This window comes from Cnephaeus nilssonii (assembly GCF_951640355.1).
Source record: "Cnephaeus nilssonii genome assembly, chromosome: 7".
Taxonomy (NCBI): domain Eukaryota; kingdom Metazoa; phylum Chordata; class Mammalia; order Chiroptera; family Vespertilionidae; genus Cnephaeus; species Cnephaeus nilssonii.
The window spans coordinates 44085851-44107789 of NC_137078.1; the positions used below are offsets into that span (position 1 = coordinate 44085851).

The 21939-nt window shown below is 33.7% G+C and overlaps 1 protein-coding gene across 11 annotated transcripts in view; it reads right to left on the reverse strand.

Moving 5' to 3' along the window:
- ADGRL2 (adhesion G protein-coupled receptor L2) overlaps window positions 1-21939 on the reverse strand; it is a 211471-nt gene that overhangs the window by 52601 nt on the left and 136931 nt on the right. For all 11 annotated transcript variants that reach the window (XM_079777921.1, XM_079777924.1, XM_079777923.1 and 8 more), the window contains exon 4: window positions 2580-2689. In XM_079777921.1, the coding sequence (XP_079634047.1) occupies window positions 2580-2689 (110 nt within the window). The remainder of the gene's footprint in view (window positions 1-2579; window positions 2690-21939) is intronic.

Consider the following 21939-nt stretch of genomic DNA (forward strand, 5'->3'; position numbering starts at 1 on the left):
AATCCTGCCTACAGAATATAAATTTCCAATCTGATTTTCTCTTTTATACTACAAGATCCTTATGAATTATTTAAAAAAAATACATTCAATTACTAACACTTCTGTTAAGAATAAAGAATGTCCTGTGTACATATATTTTTGACATAGAAATTATCTAGGAAGGAATATATGTCAGATATAATACATATGCCTGTCTGTAAACATGCAAAATAAAACTAACAGGTTTCCTAATAAATTCTGTTGAGTAAATTAATTATAGAACTTTCAGAAAGCATGAAAAATTTTCTGAATAGCTTTTTAAAGAGGAGAAAACAGTATGGGATATGTAAGCTCCTAGAGAATTTGCTCTGGATAAAAACTGTCATAAAGCAAGATGGTAAGGAACATATAATAAATAATACCTAATGGTGACAATTTTTACTGACTAAGTATAGTGTAAAGGTTATGCAAATAGTACAAGTACAAAAACACTACTAAAACAAGTAGAAAATTAAAGTTACAGGCTTAAAATAAAAAGCAAGTGTGAAGGATGGGTACAGTGAACAGAATTACAAAGAAACAAAAGAACTGAGGAACAGAGAAAAGAGATTAAGAAAATTCATGGTCCTACTTAAGATCAGAACAATCTAAAAAGATCCTTTGCTTTATATTATCATATTAGTAAAAATCATGCAGTTGATAGTGTGTCACTACTGTACGGTATACAGAAGTTATAATTACATCAATTCTTTAGCAAGAAATCGTTTAAAAAAAAGCCAAAGACTTATTTCTGCCTTGTGCAAACTTCTAGAAAGGTAACAGCAAATTAATTCCCGGGTTTTATTTAAAGGACAAAAACTAAAAAGAACCAATACTTCTCTGAGGATAGCTATTGGCAAGTTTAGTGAACAACGTAAAATACTTCTGGAGAACTGAAAAGGTAAAATTTTGAAAGTTAGACGTTCCAGAAGATATCCACTTTTCCCTTTCTTACACAGCGCAAGAAATAACTTCAGTCTGAAAATAATATTTGCTTCACATTGTTCTTGGTCTACAGACTAGGGTACGGGAACAGGCTCCAGAAAGAAACAATTCTTGGCAGCTCTGACTGATTCCACTCTTTGGGGATGGATGCTGTATTCCTTTTCTAATGTGAGGACAGAAACCATGCTAAATTCAAGTGAACGTGACTTTATGGAACAAAATTTTGGTTAGCTTAAAAGAATACAATGTTCCTCTAGTGGCACGGGAGAATGAGTATGTGAGCCACCAACACTACACACGGGAGAAATGACATCAAGATCAGTGCACTCAGTGGGCTTCCAATCCTACAAATGGCATAGAAAATACTGAAAACATAAAAAGCATCCATTTCACAGTAACACAGGAGCACAGAGCAGGAATGAAAAGAAAAGATCATCTGTGTTTGGCCTTTAACTGATACCCCACAAAAAGCCAATTTATCAAAACTGTGGGTAGAAAAGAGAGAGACAGCGCCTTCACACAATGTAAGAATGCATTGCTATTGTATTGGTACATGGTACATCTATTAGAATTCGGCCATTTGGTTATAGAAATACTGATGGTTTGGATGTAGGAATCTGTCAGAACTAGTGATCTAGTTTCTGGAAAAAGTAATTTCATTATTTAGTTGGAATCCGATGATTTTTTTTTCCCCCAGAGGAAAGTGTACCAAAATTATCTCAAATGAGTAAAATTGCTGCTAACAAACTTTTAATTCAAATTCCTATGAATTGAGGCAACATGACACTTTTTTTTTCCAAGTTAAAAAGTAATGAATACAAGAACACTTTCAAACAAACTAGCTTATGAAAATTAGGTAATAAACTGAAACTTTTTAGTTGTCTAAAATGTACAATGAAAGTACAGAATACAACTTATAAGTATAAATTTTAAGGTTTGGAGGAAAACTGTACAGAATTAGAACATTAGCTGACTCTTACTTAGGGCATTTGCAATGGAATTTTAAATATCCCTTTATGGACCTCACTATAAATGGATGTTAGGCCAAATTAAAAATAGAAATGTGTGTGCCATTTTGTCATACCTATGTTGTTTAGTGTTAAGATTTCATCACTGAATCTGGTCAAGAAATGCTCCCTTAAGGACAAACGAACCAAAAGGGAAGGAAGCACTGGCCTCAGCTACTGCAATGATAGTTTTCACAGGCACTGAAGTTACCACGACAGCAGGTAACCATTCAAGTAGCTCACAATTAAAACCAAAGTCAATTCCTTCTTTACAAAACCGTGAGCCAAACCAATTTGTCAGCAACTGGTATCGGGCAAAAGTACAGATTCCTATCTGCCCTACTGAATAGCTAATTCAAGTTTGTTTCCTGGAAAAACACTAGCCTTAAAAGCCAAACACTTAAGAACACAGACAGACACTTGGCCAGCATGACACGATGGCTTCCTTCCACACTTCGTGAAGCTAATTGGAGGCCCGAGTCTGTTAGTGCTCTGCATGCATAATGGTTTTGTAGGCCATAAACATATGCTTCTTTCACGTGTGTAGTCAGTCTTTCAGCATCAACCAGGAATGCTGGAGAGAGTGAAACATATCAATTCCATACTTACTGTAAGGGACACATTCATACTGGACTTCAAGATATTTGTATGTTCCAGGACATGGATCAGGAAATACATCTGACCCAGTAACTACTATACACTGTGTTCGATTGTTGCACCTGGAAAACAAAACAAATCAAACTTGTGTGACACAATAATTTAGTTGCATATTTTTGCTAAAGAGATATACTAAAAGAGAACTGGTTCATTTTTTCCTCAAGCAACTAGTACTATGAAACAAAAAATTCAACTGACATTAGGTTGCTCGTCATTATGGAAGAGTACAAAAGTCGTATTTGCTTTATGTTATAATATTTCGGTTTTGTGGGTCACACTAGATTTTAACTTGAAGTAAAAAGAGCTAATACTTCTCTATTATTCTACTACATCTTTTAATTAGAAGTTTTACCATAACGTACCAGTATACTCTCCATATTTAATAATTAAAATTACAATAAAAATGTTACTATGACTGAACAGAAACATACAACCACAAATTGAATAGCCTGAAAGTAAGGTTTTTTTGTGGGTTTTGTTGTTGTTGTTGTTTTGTTAATCCTCACCCGAGGATATTTTTCCATTGATTTTTAGGGAGAGTGGAAGAGAGAGGGAAAGACAGGAAGAAACATCAATGTGAGAGAAACACACCAATTGGTTGCCTCCTGCACGAGCCCCGATCAGGGCCCAGGCCAGGAAGGAGCCTGCAACCAAGGTTGCAGCCCTTGACTAGAATCAAACCTGGGACCCTTTGGTCTGCAGGCTGACGCTCTATCCACTGAGCCAAACCAGCTAGGGCTGAAAGTAAGTTTTGACAACATATTAAAAAAAAAGGAGGTGCCAGCTTTTGAAGTTTATCCTCTAAATCCAGTTTGGTGTTAAGTTTCCTACTATAATACATTCTATACTCTTGAATCCTACATTTAAAATTTAGGCCTCGACAGCATGGCTCAGTGGTTGAGCACTGACCTATGAACTAGGAGGTTGCAGTTCAATTCCCATCATGACACATGCCCAGATAGCGGGCTTGATCCCCAGTGTGGGGAGTACAGGAGGCAGCTGATCAATGATTCTCTCTCATCATTGATGTTTCTCTCTCTCTGAAATCAATAAAAACATATTAAAAAAATAATAAAGATTTAGCATAGTGCCTGGCACATATTGAGTGTCTAAACATTGTTTTTACTCTTTCAATTTTCTAGATTAATGTGCTGGTACTGTTAATATGATATGACTATGAAACTTGGTTCTTCTAAATTAAGACTCCCTGAAACATTACATTAAAAAGAATGTCACTAACATGATACCTAGGATGTCCTCTTTATTACAACTGGAAGTATTTTCTTATTTTGTGTTGTCAGTAAATTATCAAGATTATTAGAATTCTGTTAGAATTCTAGGCAAGATGACATTTATTTAAGTTCTATGAATTTATCCAAATGATCTTTTTATAAGCTTTTTAAAGGCAAGAATTATCCTTTATAAGTAATATCTGCAGGCTTTTATTATATTTCTGATACTACATAAATTAAGAAGCAAAGCAAGCAGAACAAGAGCATTATACCAAAACATATTTAACCATTTGAATACCAGACGTTCTATAGTACATACAATAACTGGACTAGAAAATGGTAAAAGAAAGAATGAAAAAGCAGCCCAGTATTTTTATTTTTAAACTAGAGGCCCGATGCATGAAATTCTTGCAAGAGTAGGCCTTCCTTCCCCCGGCTGCCGGCACTGGCTTCCCTCGGGCACCCGGGACCCAGGCTTCCCTTGCAGCCCCATCTTCGTCCGGGTCGGTCTAATTAGCATATTATGCTTTTATTATTATAGATCCTCACCTGAGGACATGTTTTTACTGATGGGGGGTTGGAAGGGAAAGAGAAAGATAGAGAGAGAGAGAGAGATGTTGATGTGAGAGAGCAATATTAATCAGTTGCCTCCCGCACATGCCCCGACCACTATTGAACCCACAACCTGGATATGTTCCCTGACTGGGAATCGAACCTGCCACCTTTTGGTGCATGGGATGATGCTCCAATCAGATAAGCCACATAGGCCTGGGCGCAGCCCAGTTTTTAGCACAGCAATTAACTAAAGGACAGTGGAAGGAGAACTGCATCAGAGAGGTAAGTACATTAACAAGTCAAGCACCTTAGAGGCCATTTCAACTTAAACCAGGTTGAGCCTTCCTTAAAGAACAGCAAGACCTGGAAACTTCTATCGAATCAAAAATGTAAATTTTATAGGTCAAGGTATATTATAAATAAGTCTTAAATATTAAATAAGTTATAACTGATATTGTTTGTGTGAATATTAAGCTAACATATTTTCTCAAAAGTAACTCGGTGCCATATTTTTAAATACATATCATACATAATAATTTCCAAAAGTATGGGTAATGTAAATGGTGACCTATCACATTCTTCTATTTTACTTTCATTATTCTGTATTTCTTATAAATCGGTTCAATCTCTTGAGGAAATTTGCCAATTACTCTCAATTTAGTGTAAGTGTATTATTTTCACATAAATCACAGAACCAATTTTATATCCTAAAAATTTAAATAATAGAAGATAGATTTAAGATTTCTCAATAGGTCAATATCTAATGTTTCAACTAATGTTTCATTCTATCCTTTGTTAAATTTAGAGCAAAAAGAGATTTCGCTGCTTTTTATAAGTGTCTTACTTAATCTCCCAGGAACCCTCAATGACTAACCTAGTCCCCATAAAACCCAAAGTTCTTTAAATTTCTTTCTTGTATATACTCATACCTACAAGGGTCCTCCCTTTATATAACCCTCACACCTTTCAGAAACAAAATAATCTAAACTCATCTGAGTTAGATCCCCTTTTATAAACTCCCTCTGTATACATTTTATAACCACTCAACAGTGTTAAGTCTATCATGCTGCAAATGGTTTTAAAACGTATCTAAAAGATATTCATGACAAAAATCCCCCCAAATAATTCCACTTGTTAGTAAACTTTTCATATATATATATCATCACTGTCCCCCTTCCCACAGAAGCCTTCTCTCACGTAATCAATCCAAGAACAGGTGGGAGAGAAATAAAATTGTACTCAAGGCTGAAATGCACAAAGAGCATGACGGACTTTGGACCAAGGTGAAGAAGGATGTAGCTCAAAGGATTTGGGGATTTATATCTTTTTTCAAAAATAAAGCATACCTGGTGGTTACCCAGTTTTTTCCCACTAGAAGGTCAGAAAGAATAAATATGACTTTAATATGTAATTTAAATTTTTCATTTTATATTTTTCATTGTCACAATATGTTGACAAGAAGTATACAAGGGACAAAGGATTCCTGCTTCCATTATTCTTAAAAGACCAACACCATGTAAATGAAAAGTAATTGCTCATATTTACTCTTTCTGATCTTTGTATTAGTCATCTCACCAAAATTACAGGTTCAAGTAAGTGTTAAAAGCAATTACCATCATTACTAATCACATTGTACAAAACATTCACTTTAAGTCAGCAAATGGTATTAATTCTTGGGCTATCTTCCTAAGTACAATTGAAGGTAAGGAGACTTAATGGAGTTCCTGCAAGTAAAACTATGTCTATTTCTAGAATAAATGGCATCTCAAGATGTCAAAAATGTTCATTTTATATATCATACATTTAAAAAATTAATCTTGAGGGGGGAAAAGTAAAAGGTTAATCAGCAAGAAGTGGAATGCAGCAGTATAAAAATATCAAATCTGTATAGCAGTATCTTGATTCATGGAAAAGAAAACCAAAGCTTTTAGAGGACCAAATGATGGAAATAAAAATACAGACTCTGTACATTCAATTATGAATGAAGCAAGTAGCCTTAAGTTTCCACTTACAGTAAGTGTGGGACACAAAGGAAAAGGAAATGCCCAATGTGAGCTGTTAGCATGAAGAAAAATCTGAAAAACCAATACACTGTGGGTAAGATTCTACAATTGTAAACTGCTATCATTAAAGAAGATAGGGAAAGAGAAAGCAATTAGACACAGAAGCAAAGTAAATTTCCTCCAACTGTTCTGCTCCAAGTTTTCACTGAAACAAAAATGAAGAGGCACACCTAAGCCAAGAAAAGAAAGGCATTCATTTGTTTGTTTTCTCAGCCCTAGGCATAGTTCCTGGTCAGAGTTCCTGGCATAACTTTCTCCTGGGGGGAGAGGTATTTTTATTAGTAAAGGTATGGTTATACTAACAAAGTATCAGTATATTTTAGTAGTACCATGTGAATTATGTTAAAAATCTACACTTTTCTCAAATGTTAAGCATGAATCCAAGTATGAATGAGAACAAGGCAGAAGAGAAAAAATAGGGCTTTTTAAATAGGTGGACCATTGATTACAACTTGAAGGGAATACAATTACTATTTGTCATAAAGAAAATGGATTCTAGATATTGATTAAACACTTCAACTTTAATAAAATTTATCTTATTTTATTTCATATTCGTAAAGATGCACAGATGAGTTAGGCTAGTTAAGCGCTGGTCCTTAAAAGATGTGGTCCTCAGACCAGGAGCACCAGCATCAACTGGGAACTTGTTGGAAATGCATTCTCAGGCCTTACTCAAGACCAACAGACTCAGAATCCTGAGGCCACACCCAGCAATCTGAGTTTTAACTAGTTATGCGGGTGATTCTGACAACTAAAAACCACTGGGTTAGAGAACAGTTTAGGTAGTTTAGTAAAGAATAAATATGTATTGGAAACTCATTACTTTGCTCTGTAAGTCTTAATAAAATACAAGTGAAATACAAATTCATTAAGAAATGAATAAGGTTTATGCAGCAAATGCATAATAGAGTTTATAATGTTAATATGACATCATTTGCTATTTTAATCATAAGAATCAAAGGTTTTAGTTGCTTTAATTTTGAGCTAGCAGGCTAGTTATTTATAAATTCCTAACATGAGGGGTCTAAATAAGTACAATTTCTAGGAACATGCATATATCACATGCAAGCCCATTTTTAAAAAGTTTTAAAAACAGAGAAAATATTATTTTTTTCCTAAAAGTTTGCTAGCTAATGAAAATTTTGAACACTAAATAAACCTGGACATAAATATTTTTTGACAATCTGTACCAATAAACTGTGTTCCCTAGGAGGACATTGTTAAAAATAACAATAACAAAAAATGATTCAGTGTAATCATTGCAAATTTTTCTATATTCAACCTTTGCTTATTTACTCAAATAAACTTAAACAAAGTGGCTCAACTATAGGAAGAAGTAATATGATTGTTTTTTAGAAAGAACTCAAAAGTTGCATAAGTGCAGCCCTTGCAAATAATGTCTAAGCAATATCTGAGGTATAATGTATGATTTAACATCTAGTAAATAAATATAAAGCACTCAGTCTCAAATTCTAAGCATGTAATCATTCTTAATATCTAAACACACTTCCAAAAATTTTGAAAAGTTGGCATGGATAGACCAAAGATAATCATTACTTCACATCACTGAGTTAAGAGCACTATCAAAAAATATCACCTATATATTATTTCTACACATTCCTTTAGATTTCAAGTTTCTATCATTTTAATATTTATTCCTCTAATCTTCTTACTAATCTCAAATGAGAATTCCATGTCACTAAATTAAATCCAGTAATAAATGCTTTGTAACATTATCAACTTCAAATACCAGAATAAAAGTATTATTTCTGACATTAATATTCATAACAACATTTTTAAACATAAAAACCATCAACTACAACCAAAAAAATCCTAAATCCTGCTTTATAGGCCATAAAGCTGCTTTAAATGGAAAAAGACTGACTTTAAAAAATTATTTTAAAACTCATTCCTTTTACGTCTTTCTACTCTAACTAAGAAAAAAAAATCTACCCAGGAATGAAGCCAAATGTATATCTCTAAAGCTGAAGAAAATAAAACTGAATAATTTTGGAGATGAAGAGTTTACTAATTTACTTCCTATGCACAACAGAATAGCAAACTTTAGAGTATAATATTTAAAGTCAGTGATATCGTCCAGGTTTGTTCATAATATGTAAGAAAAATATACTTCAAGGAATATATAATGAATCGCTCAATCATCACAATTAGGAGATGGTAAAAAGTGAAAAGTATTAAAAGTATATTTATTTCACAAATGTAATAAAAATTCTCAGGTTTCAATATTAACTTTTAAGGTAACCACAATATTTTTTTAAATTAAGATAAATGTTACCAAGAAAAATGTGTAATTAATCAAAGGCATTTTACAAATGAGTAATATCATTAATTTACATACTCGTACATAAAATTCACTTAGAAAATGTCATGCACAAAATAATAGCAGTACAGTCTTTAAAAAAACATCTTTTTGGGGGAACACATGAAATATTAATGCAAACTAACGATTAATATGCTGCTTTTCCTTAATCTTTTAAAACTGTAAATGAAAGGCACAATGCACATGTTACTTATTATAATTTGAGAATATATTTTACAAAACACAATATACCATATTATTTATCACTTGGAAGCAAAAACATTCGCTATTTGGGAAGATTAGCTTTTAAAAGAGGCTTTCGAATCAGAAAGTTCCAGCACAGCTCCTTACTTAACTGTGAGTCCCATAGCAATGTATTAAACCTTTCAATCCTAGCTTTCTCATCTATAAAACATAATATCTTCTTTAGACGTTCGTTGTTAAGATTAAATGAGATAATGCAGGCGAACTCTCTACAATTCCTCAACAAATATGAATGACCAAAAACAACAAAATATGATTAATAACAATAACTACTCCCTTGTATAAGATAAACATCGACTTGCAAACCTTAAAGGGGCAGACTATTTTATCTTTCCGTAGAAATCATACTGTGCACGATTTCCTGTGTTCAGCTTTAAAAATAGGCAGAACTATTCATGCAAATTTGTTTCCTTTCCAACTCTAATCTTGAACTGTACAATGCCCAACAAATTGCTTTTACTCTTCTTTTGATTATCTTATGCTCATTATTACACTTTACCAAGTGCAAAGTATGGAGATGAGATTCCATGTGTAATGTATTGTGAGAGGTGTTTTAATCAATAGCCTTGTTCTGCTGGTTAAGCAGGGGCTTCTGTTTTGGCAAGATAACAGTAGTTTATCCAGTCATGCTTCAAAAACCATTGGGAATCTTCAGCAGATCATTAGATACACTACAATAAAGCTTTGGTACATTCTCTTTGCCTCCTTAAATTACTTCTTCCCTTGTCCCATCATTCCTCGTCTCGATGGCACTGCATTATTATTGCATCTCCCCTAAAACTTACATAGAGCTATGTCTCCAGGCCATAGAATGCCATTTTCAATTGAAGCTTCTGCTTGAAAATATAAATTAAGAAAATTTCATTATCTCCTGCCAGGGGCCATTATTCACCACAGTTCTAAGAAAGATTAAAAATTCAAAATCTACCGACTTGAACAAATACTCCAGCATTCAACAGGAAAGCTCAAAAAACTAAAAATTAATATCATGACAGAACTAAAAATTAATGTTTGTTGGAATTTGGAGCCATTCTCTAGAATTAGAACAATTCTTTATTGAGTCTGTATGTTTGGTGAAGACTGCTTCAACAATGTCAGTCTCTCAGTGGTATCGGTTATTTAAAAAACTCAATTATAAAATGCTATCAATAATAGGTCTGTTTCTTTCCTGAGTTACCTTCTGTCTTGGTTAAAAGTGTTCAATTTTTGGAGATGAAATTAATGTATCCAAGATTCCAGGGTATCATGGAATGGTAACCCTTTCCAAAGTGCCAAAAATAAGCAGAACATTCTCAGGAGTGTGCCCTGGAAGAGTTTACACCACAGCCACACGGGGAATCGTCTCTTCTCAATGAACAGAACATGTATGGTTGAATTACTGCACTATAAATGCACTCTTACCAATGAAATGATGTCCATTCTTGAGTTTCAATAAAAAAATTATATATCAATAAGTAAATTTTATTCTATTCAAGTACACAAGTTAAAATTTTAGGAACATTACCAAAAGGGTAAAAAAGAAAAAGGACACTGGCAACCTATAAATTCTTATCGGAAGTGATTATATGCCTGACACGTAATAGGAATTCACTAATTATTTTTAAATAAATGAAATAATGATGAATAGTTAACTTGGCTATTTCTGCTTGCAAATAAGCATAGTTAGGAGAAAATAAATACTAGACATCCAATTCTGCTTCAGTCAGCTATACTTGATTCTCAAAGAATTCTGTCAATTTGGACACAGTTTGGTATAATCAAAGCCAATAATATAACACTTGTGAGATAGATCTACTTAAGGAGCAAGGGGAAAAGTACCCTTTGGCTTACAAATCATACAACTAACAATTCCAAATGAGCAAGGAACATAGTACTGCAGATACCAGAACCCCTGTCTTTTTTAGTCCAAATTTAGAATACATTTTTATACAAGTGGCAGATGGTCCTAAAACATGAAAGGTAAATTCCAATCCAAATAGATTTGCTCAAGCAAAGTAATACGAAGATATAGGTAACAACCATCCTCACTAAAGAGGGAGACTGAGCTGAATGTTAAACCAAAACCAAACCTTTTATTTTTTTACTGTATAACAAAGTGTGTGGTTTTTTTTTTAATCATCTAAACTTCTCTTCTGTGAGCTAAGAAAAGTGGGCCCTGCTTTCTTTAAATATTTATTAATGATGATTTCGGAGCCTAACTAATTGCAAGGTAAACATAACATTAGGAAGCTAAATGGTGTGTAATTAATATGGTAAAAAAAAAAAAAAAAAAAGATGAGTACTATAGTAATGTTCCCATTTGTCATATAACTATGCTCTCATAATTTATTTAACAATTTTGTGTATTCTAGAAGATTTCTACCCATCATAAAGTATTTAATTCTATAGGCATGTTAAAATATTGTACTCTCTAAGCATTATAGAATATTGTGCTATTTAAAGTATTTTAAAATCATGGAAATAAAACTGAATTATTGAAATAAAGTCACTACCAACATCTCTAGGAAAATATGCTTGAATATTGGTACATGCTTGAGTACATAACTTGAAAAAAATAAATAATGTAATTTCTATTCCATTTAGCTTCCTATATACTGGTGTTTTCAAAAAAATTAAATATAATCTTGATGTGTTTTTTTTTTATTGCAACTGTAATTAAATCATTGCAACTGTATTTTAAAAAGGTATAGAAAAAGCCAATTTATTATTTAAATAAGTATAAGCAAAAATACAAAATATCTTTCTCTATTATCAATATATAAGCATAAACCTATATGACTGAAAAGTGTACTGTATGTAACAGAAATAGAAAGCCAAATAAATAAACATCAGGTTAACCTACAGCAAGTTAATAAAAGCTAGATTAAGATCATGCCCAGAAGACTGTCATTCTGTTTTTTCAATATGTTGAAAGCAGGAATAACATAAAAGTGACACCTTCCATAATCATTTGTGTCAGAGTAAAATATTGTGTCAGGAATAATAAGCACAAAGTATGCATACTGTAATATTTATAGCTAAATTTGCATCTTAGAAACTTAAAAATATCCTCAAAAATTCCACATTAATTACTGAAATAAGCATTTTGAAATGGCATTGCTGATCTGCTAAAGACAACTTTCTATGTTTTAGGAACCTTTGAAATTCCTTGCAGTTTTTACTGAACCTTGGGGTCAGTTTAATGCAAATTAGGCTTAACTCACTCAGAGCCTTATTAATCCAGTACAAAATTCTTGTTTTCACAAATGCACATTCAACATAAATGTGCTTGCTTTTACAGTATTAGCAAAATAAGAGGTATTTATTTACAAAGCATACCACTTAGACTAAGTTTCATTCACAGGGTCATCAGGTCTAACTGCTAAATAAAAGGGAAAAAAATAATAATTTAAGTGGGGATAAACTATAAAATATTGAAATACTTTAAAAATATCACTTGTGTCCAGCTTTTCAAGAACTCTGCTTTTATTAATTCAAAAGCAATTATTATGATCTGTATCAATTAGGACCAATGATTTTTGAAAATTGTTAACCTACTATAGTTTGCACTTGCAGAAAGTATCACATTATTAACAAGGGAAATTGCTATGGGATGCCCTAGTTAGATTAAATTAGCAAGAAACTTGTTACCAGACCATATGAAAGACATAGCGTAATAAGACATGACCTTGCAGAGTCGTGGAGCCAGTCTGTGATGTTTTTCCTTCCTCTAGCCCTTGCTCATTATCTGCAAAGTTATAGACCCTTTTGTCAGGGGTTCTTTCTCTTCAAATTGTGAGGGGATTTTTGGTTTCTAAATATTTAATTAGTCCTGTTATGATATGAGAATTGTTTTACATGCCAAGCATTTTGATTTTCATATTTTATTCCTTCTAATTATCCTTAGATTTAGATTGGTCATCCCACATCTTTTCCTTTTGTAATTATTTACTTCTTAAAGATCATTTGGTGGAGAAATATTTTCACCCTGGTGGCTCTTCTTTTCCACAAATGGCTTTTCTGGTCCGTTAATTACCCGCTCAGAGGATTAGAGTTTGAAATAAAGCAAAAAGAACCTACTACCAACAGGAATTTTAGAGGGCAAAACTGAGTAAACCAGATTATTGTTGCTGCTATTTTAGATTCACCTTAAAGATTACTCCCTTGGTTTGGATATGACTTTGATAAACAGAAAAATTAGGCCATAAATATTTTTTCTGCCTCCCAAGATGTTTGATGGGGTTTCATTTAGTCAGTATTATACATCTCTGCATATACACGAAACAAATTTCTAGTCTAATTGACAGCTAATGTAATTTCCTCTTTTACAGACCTCATTTTGATTACAGCACAACAACAAATGTTCACAGAACTTCCTATACAAATCAAACTGAAAACTTAAAAACAAAATCATTTTATGTTTGTCTACCTATAAAAAACTTTAGACAAGGTATGATATTTTGTTGAATCATTTAATCAACTCAGGAAAATTTATTTTACTTAAATGACTATATTTATAAATGCTTGTTTGTGTGTGTGTGTGGTTTTTTTAACAATTGGATTTCTCATTTTTCTATATTATACTAAAGTTTTACCATTGAAAGAACAATTCAAAATGTCCCAGTGATACACACTAGATGCCATTTCCCTAATAAAGACTGCACAAATTTTGTATAGATATTTACCTAACTCTTCTGTAAGATAAGAGGTGAAAAACAAGAAAGGCAAAAATCTACAACCACAGACTCTTGGAATACTGTTGGCAGTAAAGTAGGTGTGGAAGGCTAAAAACAATCTTTAATACCCATAATATAAATAATCAAATCCATTAGAGACTTATAAAGAGGTAGATATGCTGTGGTTCATACACTCTCAAAATTAATGGAGTCTTACCTGACTGTAAATACATGGCAAATTTCACTAGCTTACTTCTGATAAATCAGAACTAATCTTTAATCATGACAAAATATTCATAATCTAATCCTTTTATCAAATTGACTATCACTGCAGGAGTCTCATGTGTTTGCACAATTAAAAACCCCATGTTAGCTGCATATAATAAGGCATTACATTTGATGCAAATCCTTTTCTATTGAAATAAGTGCCAAGCTGGCAGCAGGAAGTAGCTGATAAGAAAGCAACAAGGCACTGCTGATGGCATTCTCGATAACTGAACACCTTCTCATAAGCATTCAGCCTACAGTGTATTACTCAAAGTGCTCTTTAAAAAACAAACAAACACAGATCAAGGCAAGTGTCCTCTTGCCGCATCTCAGTCACAAAGGCAAGAAATTATCTAAAAACAGATAGATAATAGATAGGGAGAGAGGGAGGGAGGCAGGGAGGGAATGATGATTTTATATCCACTCTGGTACAAAAAACAGTACTATATAAGACATAACAGCAATATAAGACATAGCTTAGGTACAGAAATACCTAGTTTTAGAGCGGAGTAATACCCTAAATATACCACATCCAACCAATATCTATGCAGGGGAAAAAAAAAAAAGAACAAATGGACATAAAATTACTTATTAATGTTCTCTGTTACAAAAAGAGTGAACTCTATATTGTCTCAGAGTTAATATAAAGGGCATAAAACCCTTGTGTTATTTTCCATATTGATATTATAGAGTTAAAATCCGTTTTTTAACATATATTTTATAAGTATTCCATAATTTTGAGAAATATAAAGAGCATAATCTTTGAGAAATCCTTTCCTCCTTAGACTACGTGCAAGAAGAGAATCCTCAAGGCCCCCGAGGAAGAAGAAAGCTGAGGAGATGCTGCATGCCACGGGAAGTTAGAAAGGGTGAGGACAGAAGTTGCATAACTCCCTAATCAGACCTATGGTCAGTATTTCCTCAACATACAGGACATTTTCACACGTCAGGCCACTGCTCAACACTGTCCATTCTCCATCAGATTGTGAAAGTGCATGGTGCTACCTCAGCGATTTGAAGTCATTATTTCTGTGCATCCCTCATCTTCTTCACCAGATTGTAATATCTTTTGAGCGGTTAGTGCCTGTTTTAAGAATCTCTGGGCCATGTTCAGTGCATAATGCTGTGCCTTATCTAAAATTTATTAAGTCCATAAACATCAATCTATAGACTTGAAAATATTCTTCCCAGTCATTCTTAAATAAATTTAGAGTATTTGTCACATTTGCTTGTACATCATACAGCTTAATAATTATGTGGTAGCATAAACCAGTGAATAAAAGATAAAGATATAATTTTCAGAAGTGAAAAATAGTTCCATAACCATAAGATATAAATCAAATTATAAAACTTTTCTGAATTTTGCAGTTTGTGTAAGTTTTTTAAAATGACAGTAAAGCTAGAAAGCTTCTATTCCATATTATCTTTCTAGCCTGAATTAGCTTCATATCAGTAACTTGTCTGAAAGGCTTAGTTCATCATGACCTATAAAATGTTAGACTTGAAAGCTTTAAATACCGCTAACACCATGTACAGGCTGGGGAGGACAGGGCTGTGTGCTGTGAAGCATCAACCCTGCTCTTCTGAGAGCGAACATGCTCTCTTAGGCCACAGATATAAACAGGGTAAGCATATTAAATAATGAGTGGCTAAGAAAACATCTTTATGACTGCAGATTAAAGACACAATGCACACTTTATTATATTATACACACTGGAATCTATTAAGTATTTTAAGATTTTTACATGTCTTACAAAAGTAACAGCTAAATCGAGATTGTTGTAATTTAATATATGTATTTGAAGTTACATATTTTATAGCAAGAGTTTTAGAATTATCTTTATTTGCAAAGAGCATTCTAATACTTCAAGTCCTACACTCGCACTTAAAATTATGTATTATGTTAGAAATCACAGCAAATTTATTAGCTATATTTGATATGTCATTATGAAGAAAAAGAAACAAGAGAAGATCTTGCTATTATCTTTGACCCTTCGCTTTTCCATTTCAGCAATCTCAGTAATGTCAAAAGGCCATGAGAATGTCTGCCCACTTTTACATCTCAACAGCCTGAGCAGGGCAAAATCTTTTTCAGGAACGGTTCCTTCTTTTTTTAAAGTACAGCTAAAAAGCTTAATAAAGCCAGAAAGGACAGAATATTACCTTTATTAAAGAAAAAGGACCACATGACCAAGATAAACTTTAGAATGTAAAATGCCATTTCTGAACCTGAATTGGGCATTTCTATTTTGCTTTAAAACAAATTTAATTTTTAAATTTTTAAAATGTTTTTAATTGCCAGATTCCTGTAATGTATATAACAATACCACTAATAGAACTTCTTTTTCTATTGAATAGTATTACCTTTCTTAGGTTGGGTAAGCAGGAAGTGGAATTTCATTGAGACCAAAATCTCTGAGAGGCACACTGTGCTTTCAGAAGGATCCGTGAAGCCATGAGAAAGCACAGTTGGGTTGAGGGAGAAGTCCAATGTGGTTGCAACAAAGGCCCAGCAAATTCCTAAGGGAGGGAGCTCTGGAGTTGGGAAAGCCCTTCAGATAAGTCTCAAAAGGAAGCAAAGGATGAGGAGGCCAAGCTTTTGTGCTCTGGCATTTGGTGCAGGCTGGCTCTGGGGAGAAGAGTTTAAGATCCCTTCAGCCCATGGCAGCTCCTGGGCAGGGACCACTGTGAGCCCATCAGCAGGCAATTCCCCAGGCAGCTGGGGGAAGGAGAGTGAGCCGCCTGAGCCCATAGGGGAGATCTAGAAGGAACACCACAACATCCACTACACAGCACTGGCACAGAAAACAGGTTAATTACAATTGCTTTCAAAAACAGGTCTTTTAAGACGACTTCTCATGTTCACGGTTTTCATAGTATTTTATCTTCTTGTACACACTGACATGTCAATCCTGTTTGCTAAGCGATAGTCAATGGGTTTCCTATAGAGCAATGAACCTTAACAGGCAGCTTTTAATTGGCCCACATAGGAAACCACATTACTATTAATTCCACAGCTACAGCACAAAAATAAAGCCATTGCTTCTCTAACTCTAGAGCAATTAGACCTCTCGGCTATTTGGCTAACTCTACTTCATGATACCCAGTGCAGTTAATTATATTTTTTGATGTTAATAATCTCTGTCAGTCTCAAGCATAACTTCTCTTTGATGAATATTTAAATTATATTTGAATAAAAATAATCTTGGTTACATTTCATATTCAGTAATCATCACAGCTTAATAAAGGTCTACTCGTCAAGAGTTGAAATAAATGGCAATGCACATATTAAAGGTCCTAAATCAACTTATCAGATAATATATGGGTAATTAGACTATTTATCTCTCTAGTTATCTAACATATGTGTTTATATACATTTTAAAAAGTATATTCTCATTCACATAACAACCCAAAATTAGATTTCAAACGTTACTTATAAACATTTTTTCCAATTACATTTATAGGAATCCATAAGTAAACAAGAACGTCTAAGGTCTGGGTCATAAGATAATTTAATGTCCATAAAAAATTACCAAGTTATAAAATGTCCTAGAAAAATGAGCATACATTCTCTTGCCTACTCTAGCTGTATTGTTTTAGCAAATTTGAAGAGTAATAAGAAAAATAAAACAACAACTTTCAGACAAAGGATGCAAGAGCAAACGGAGTCAAGACAATCTCTTCAATAAATAGTGTTGGGAAAATTGGACAGATACATGCAAAAAAAATGAAACTAGACCACCAACTTACACCATACACAAAAATAAACTCAAAATGGATAAAGATCTTAAAAGTAAGACAGGAAACTATAAAAATCTTAAAAGAATCCATAGGCAGCAAAATATCAGACATGTGTGTAGCAATATTTTTACCGATATAGCTCCTAGGACAATGGAAACTAAGGAGAAAATAAACAAATGGGACTACATCAAAATAAAAAGCTTCTGCACAGCAAAGGAAACAATCAACAAAACAACAAGAGAGCCTACTGCATAGGAGAACATATTTGCCAATGTTATATCCAATAAGGGTTTAATCTCCAAAATTTATAGGGAGCTCATACAACTTAACAAAAGGAAGATAAAAAAAATCCAATCAAAAAATGGGCAAAGGACCTAAATAGACACTTTTTGAAAGTGGACATACAGGAGGCCACAAGACATATGAAAACATGCTCAAAGCCACTAATCATCTGAGAGATGCAAATCAAAACAACGAGGTACCATCTCACACCTGTCAAAATGGCTATCATCAACAAATCAACAAACGACAAATGCTGGTGAGGATGAGGAGAAAAAGGAACCCTCATGCACTGCTGGTGGGAATGCAGACTGGTGCAGCCACTGTGGAAAACAGTATGGAGTTTCCTCAAAAAATTAAAAATGGCACTTCCATTTAACCCAGTAATCCCACTTCTAGGAATATATCCCACGAAATCAGAAACATCAATCAGAAAGGATACATGCACCCCTATATTCATAGCAGCACAATTTACAATAGCTAAGATTTGGAAACAACCTAAGTGCCCATTAGCAGATGAGTGGATTAGAAAAGTGTGGTACATCTACACAATGGAATACTATCCTGCTATAAAAAAGAAAGCACTCCTACTTTTTGCAACAGCATGAATGGACCTGGAGAGCATTATGCTAAGCCAGTGGTCGGCAAACTGTGGCTCTCAAGCCACATGCAGCTCTTTGGCCCCTTGAGTGTGGCTCTTCCACAAAATACCACGGCCTGGGCGAATCTATTCTGAAGAAGTGGCGTTAGAAGAAGTTTTAAGTTTAAAAAATTGGGCTCTCAAAAGAAATTTCAATTGTTGTGCTGTTGATATTTGGCTCTGTTGACTAATGAGTTTGCTGACCACTGTGCTAAGTGAATAAGCCAGTCAGAGAAAGATAAATATCACATGATCTCACTCATTTGTGAAATATAATGAACAACATAAACTGATGAACAAAAATAGATCCAGCGACACAGAAGCATCCAACAGACTGTCAAACCTACGAGGGAAGGCAGGGAAGGGTAGGAAGAGGGAGGAAGAGATCAACCAAAGGATTTGTATGCATGCAAATAAGCATAACCAATGGACACAGAGAGTAGGGGGGTGAAGGCATGTGCTGGGGGTGGTGGTAGTGGCTGGGGAGATGTCAATGGAGGAAAAAAGAGACATATGAAATACTTTAAACTTAAAAAAAACTAGCATTTAAAAAATGTGAAAATTGTTTTTCTATCTCAAATTTTTTATTGAATGAATAAATAAATGTTTTGTTATCTTATCTACTTAATTAATGCCCCTTAATAAATTATATTAGTTCATTTTTAAATTTTCAATCTTTCTTGTCCCAAGTCCTAAATTTTTATAATACAAAGACATAATGAAATATAATAAAAAAAATATAAAGAAATGTCCTGAATTGCACACATCAACCATGAATGTCCAGTGGAACACTGTGCCAATTTTCTGAAACTGTCACATTATAAATAAAACAGGTAGAAAGAAATGAAAAAGTTTTCTGAGGTCTAAAGCTTAAAATTTAGTTCTACTACTCTCGGGGGGGGGGGGGGGGAGGAAAAATTATAAATAGAAAACCTGGTACCAAAGTGAATATTTATTTAGAAATCAAATCAAATCACAACAAAACATGTTTAAAAGCCTACTATTATCACAAAGCTTAGATTAATGTTTTAGTAACTTTAATTGCTTGACATTTCTTATAATACTTTTGTTATATTTTTTTACTCCACAATCTATAACTGCCTCTTTATCTAACAACTTTAGTGTCACTTTCTATAATTCTGCTTTTCCTCTAAAACAGCTGATTAAAATTTGTTTCTTATTATTGATGGTTGGTATACATAAAACATGCATCTTCAATGTCACAGGTGCTCATGTTGACCTGCTATGGCCTGTGCCCCACAAACACAGGTATTTTTATTATGATTCTATTTTACATGATACTCATTAAAAGAGAGAAACAGGATGATGCAGTTATAATTTTAAGTACCACATTTGATATGTTCTCTATGCATCTACCATATGTACTCCACCAAGCATACACAGGAAACAACTTCTGTTTTGATTAATTATATATGATAACCAAATCTCCATTTACTGTTTTACACATTTAATGACTGAAAGAATTTCCCCCAGAATAGCTTCTGGCTTCACAAATTTCAACCATTATTTCTCCACATATTTCAGGTGCATAGGACACATTGATATTGTAATATGACACCTGGCCTTGCACATTTATGTCATGATCAGTAATGCGGTATACTGAGTAATAGGAGTATTTCTAGAGGCCATTTTTCTCCACCAGAATAGCTAGCAATAACTAAACTGTGCATGAGTGTCTGCAAACCACATAAAAATACCCCACTAAACCCAAACTGAATTTATCACCAACTGAACCTCCACTTAACAGAATCCCAAAATGCTCTTGGCTACTCCTAAGTGACCATAAATGAGGGGAAATGTAACAAAATAGAGGTCAAAGAATGAAATTAAAACCTCAAAAGATTGTTTTTAAATATCAAACTTCAGCACATTTTACAAAAACATATGACTCTGTGAGCACACTGCTAGGGGCCCTAACAACACCTTGGAAGGAGCCTGTGTAGAAGGGCTCTGACATTTAAGATTCATTAGCTTCATGGTAAATCCATCTATAGAAACAGATTAATATTCTCACAAATTATAGGAGAGTTCAAGAGCAATGACATATCTGCAGTCTTAAAAAAAAAACAAAAACAGAAATACCAAGCCAAGTTGGGTCCCTCGGCCTAGCCTGCACCCTCTTGCAATCTGGGACCCCTTGGGGGATGTCAGAGAGCCAGCTTTGGCCCAATCCCTGCAGGCCATGATGAGGGACTCCACCGGTGCAAGATCGGAGCCAGGGAGGGACCTTGGGAGGGCTCCAGGGCATGTTGAGCCTGTCTTGCCCAGTATGATTGGCTGGACCCCAGCAGCAAGCTAACCTACCAGTCAGAGCATCTACCCCCTGGTGGTCAGTGCGCGTCATAGCGACTGGTCAAACGGTCGAATGAACAGTCGGACACTTAGCATATTAGACTTTTATTATATAGGATGACTCATGTCAGACACTCTTTAAGGTCATGAGGACTGTGTTTAAGTGAGTTCTAAAACTATGTCAGTATTGTTTGCATATAACGTGAAGAAATATTGAGAGAACTGTGACATATATTCATTTCATGATATACTTTATTGATTCATGTGAAATAAACAAATATTAGGATTAAAGAATTGCTCACTTCTCTGTATTGCTTCATTTTTCCTAGAAATATCTGAGAGATATTATCTCTAAATCTAACCATGGAAGAGCAAACAGCACTAAAAATTATAACTAGATTGCTATATTTTATACAAAATACATAATAAATTTAAAAGAACAGGTCTTTAAAATCTGTAAAACAGATAAATATGCATTAGTAAAACCTAACTGCCTACAATAATTTTCCTTGAATGTGTACCAAGCAGAGTATCGATGCTGCTTTTGTTATTGCTGTTTGTTAATATGATATCTAGGGTTGTACTATCATTACACGATATATGGAAAAATTAACAGGCCCATAGTAAATGACAGTTTAAGTTGTTTTTGAATGATTTAACATCAAATCTTTTTCTTTCTTCACTTAATAAAATTTGTTGTTAGTGTACATTATGAATAATACTGACTTACAATCCTGATTTTGATATGGCAAAGTAGAGCTCCTAAATTGCAAGTAAGAAAACAAAAATAAGAATTTGGAGTAAACAAATAACTAAGAATATTTTCTCCACCAAATAACATATTGGTAATTTTTTAACTTACTTAGAAACTTCAATAAAATAAAAAAGGATAATGAGGGTATTATGCTAAGTGAAATAAGTCAGACAAAGAAAGACCAATACCATATGATGTTACTTACATGTGAAATCTAAAGAACAAAATA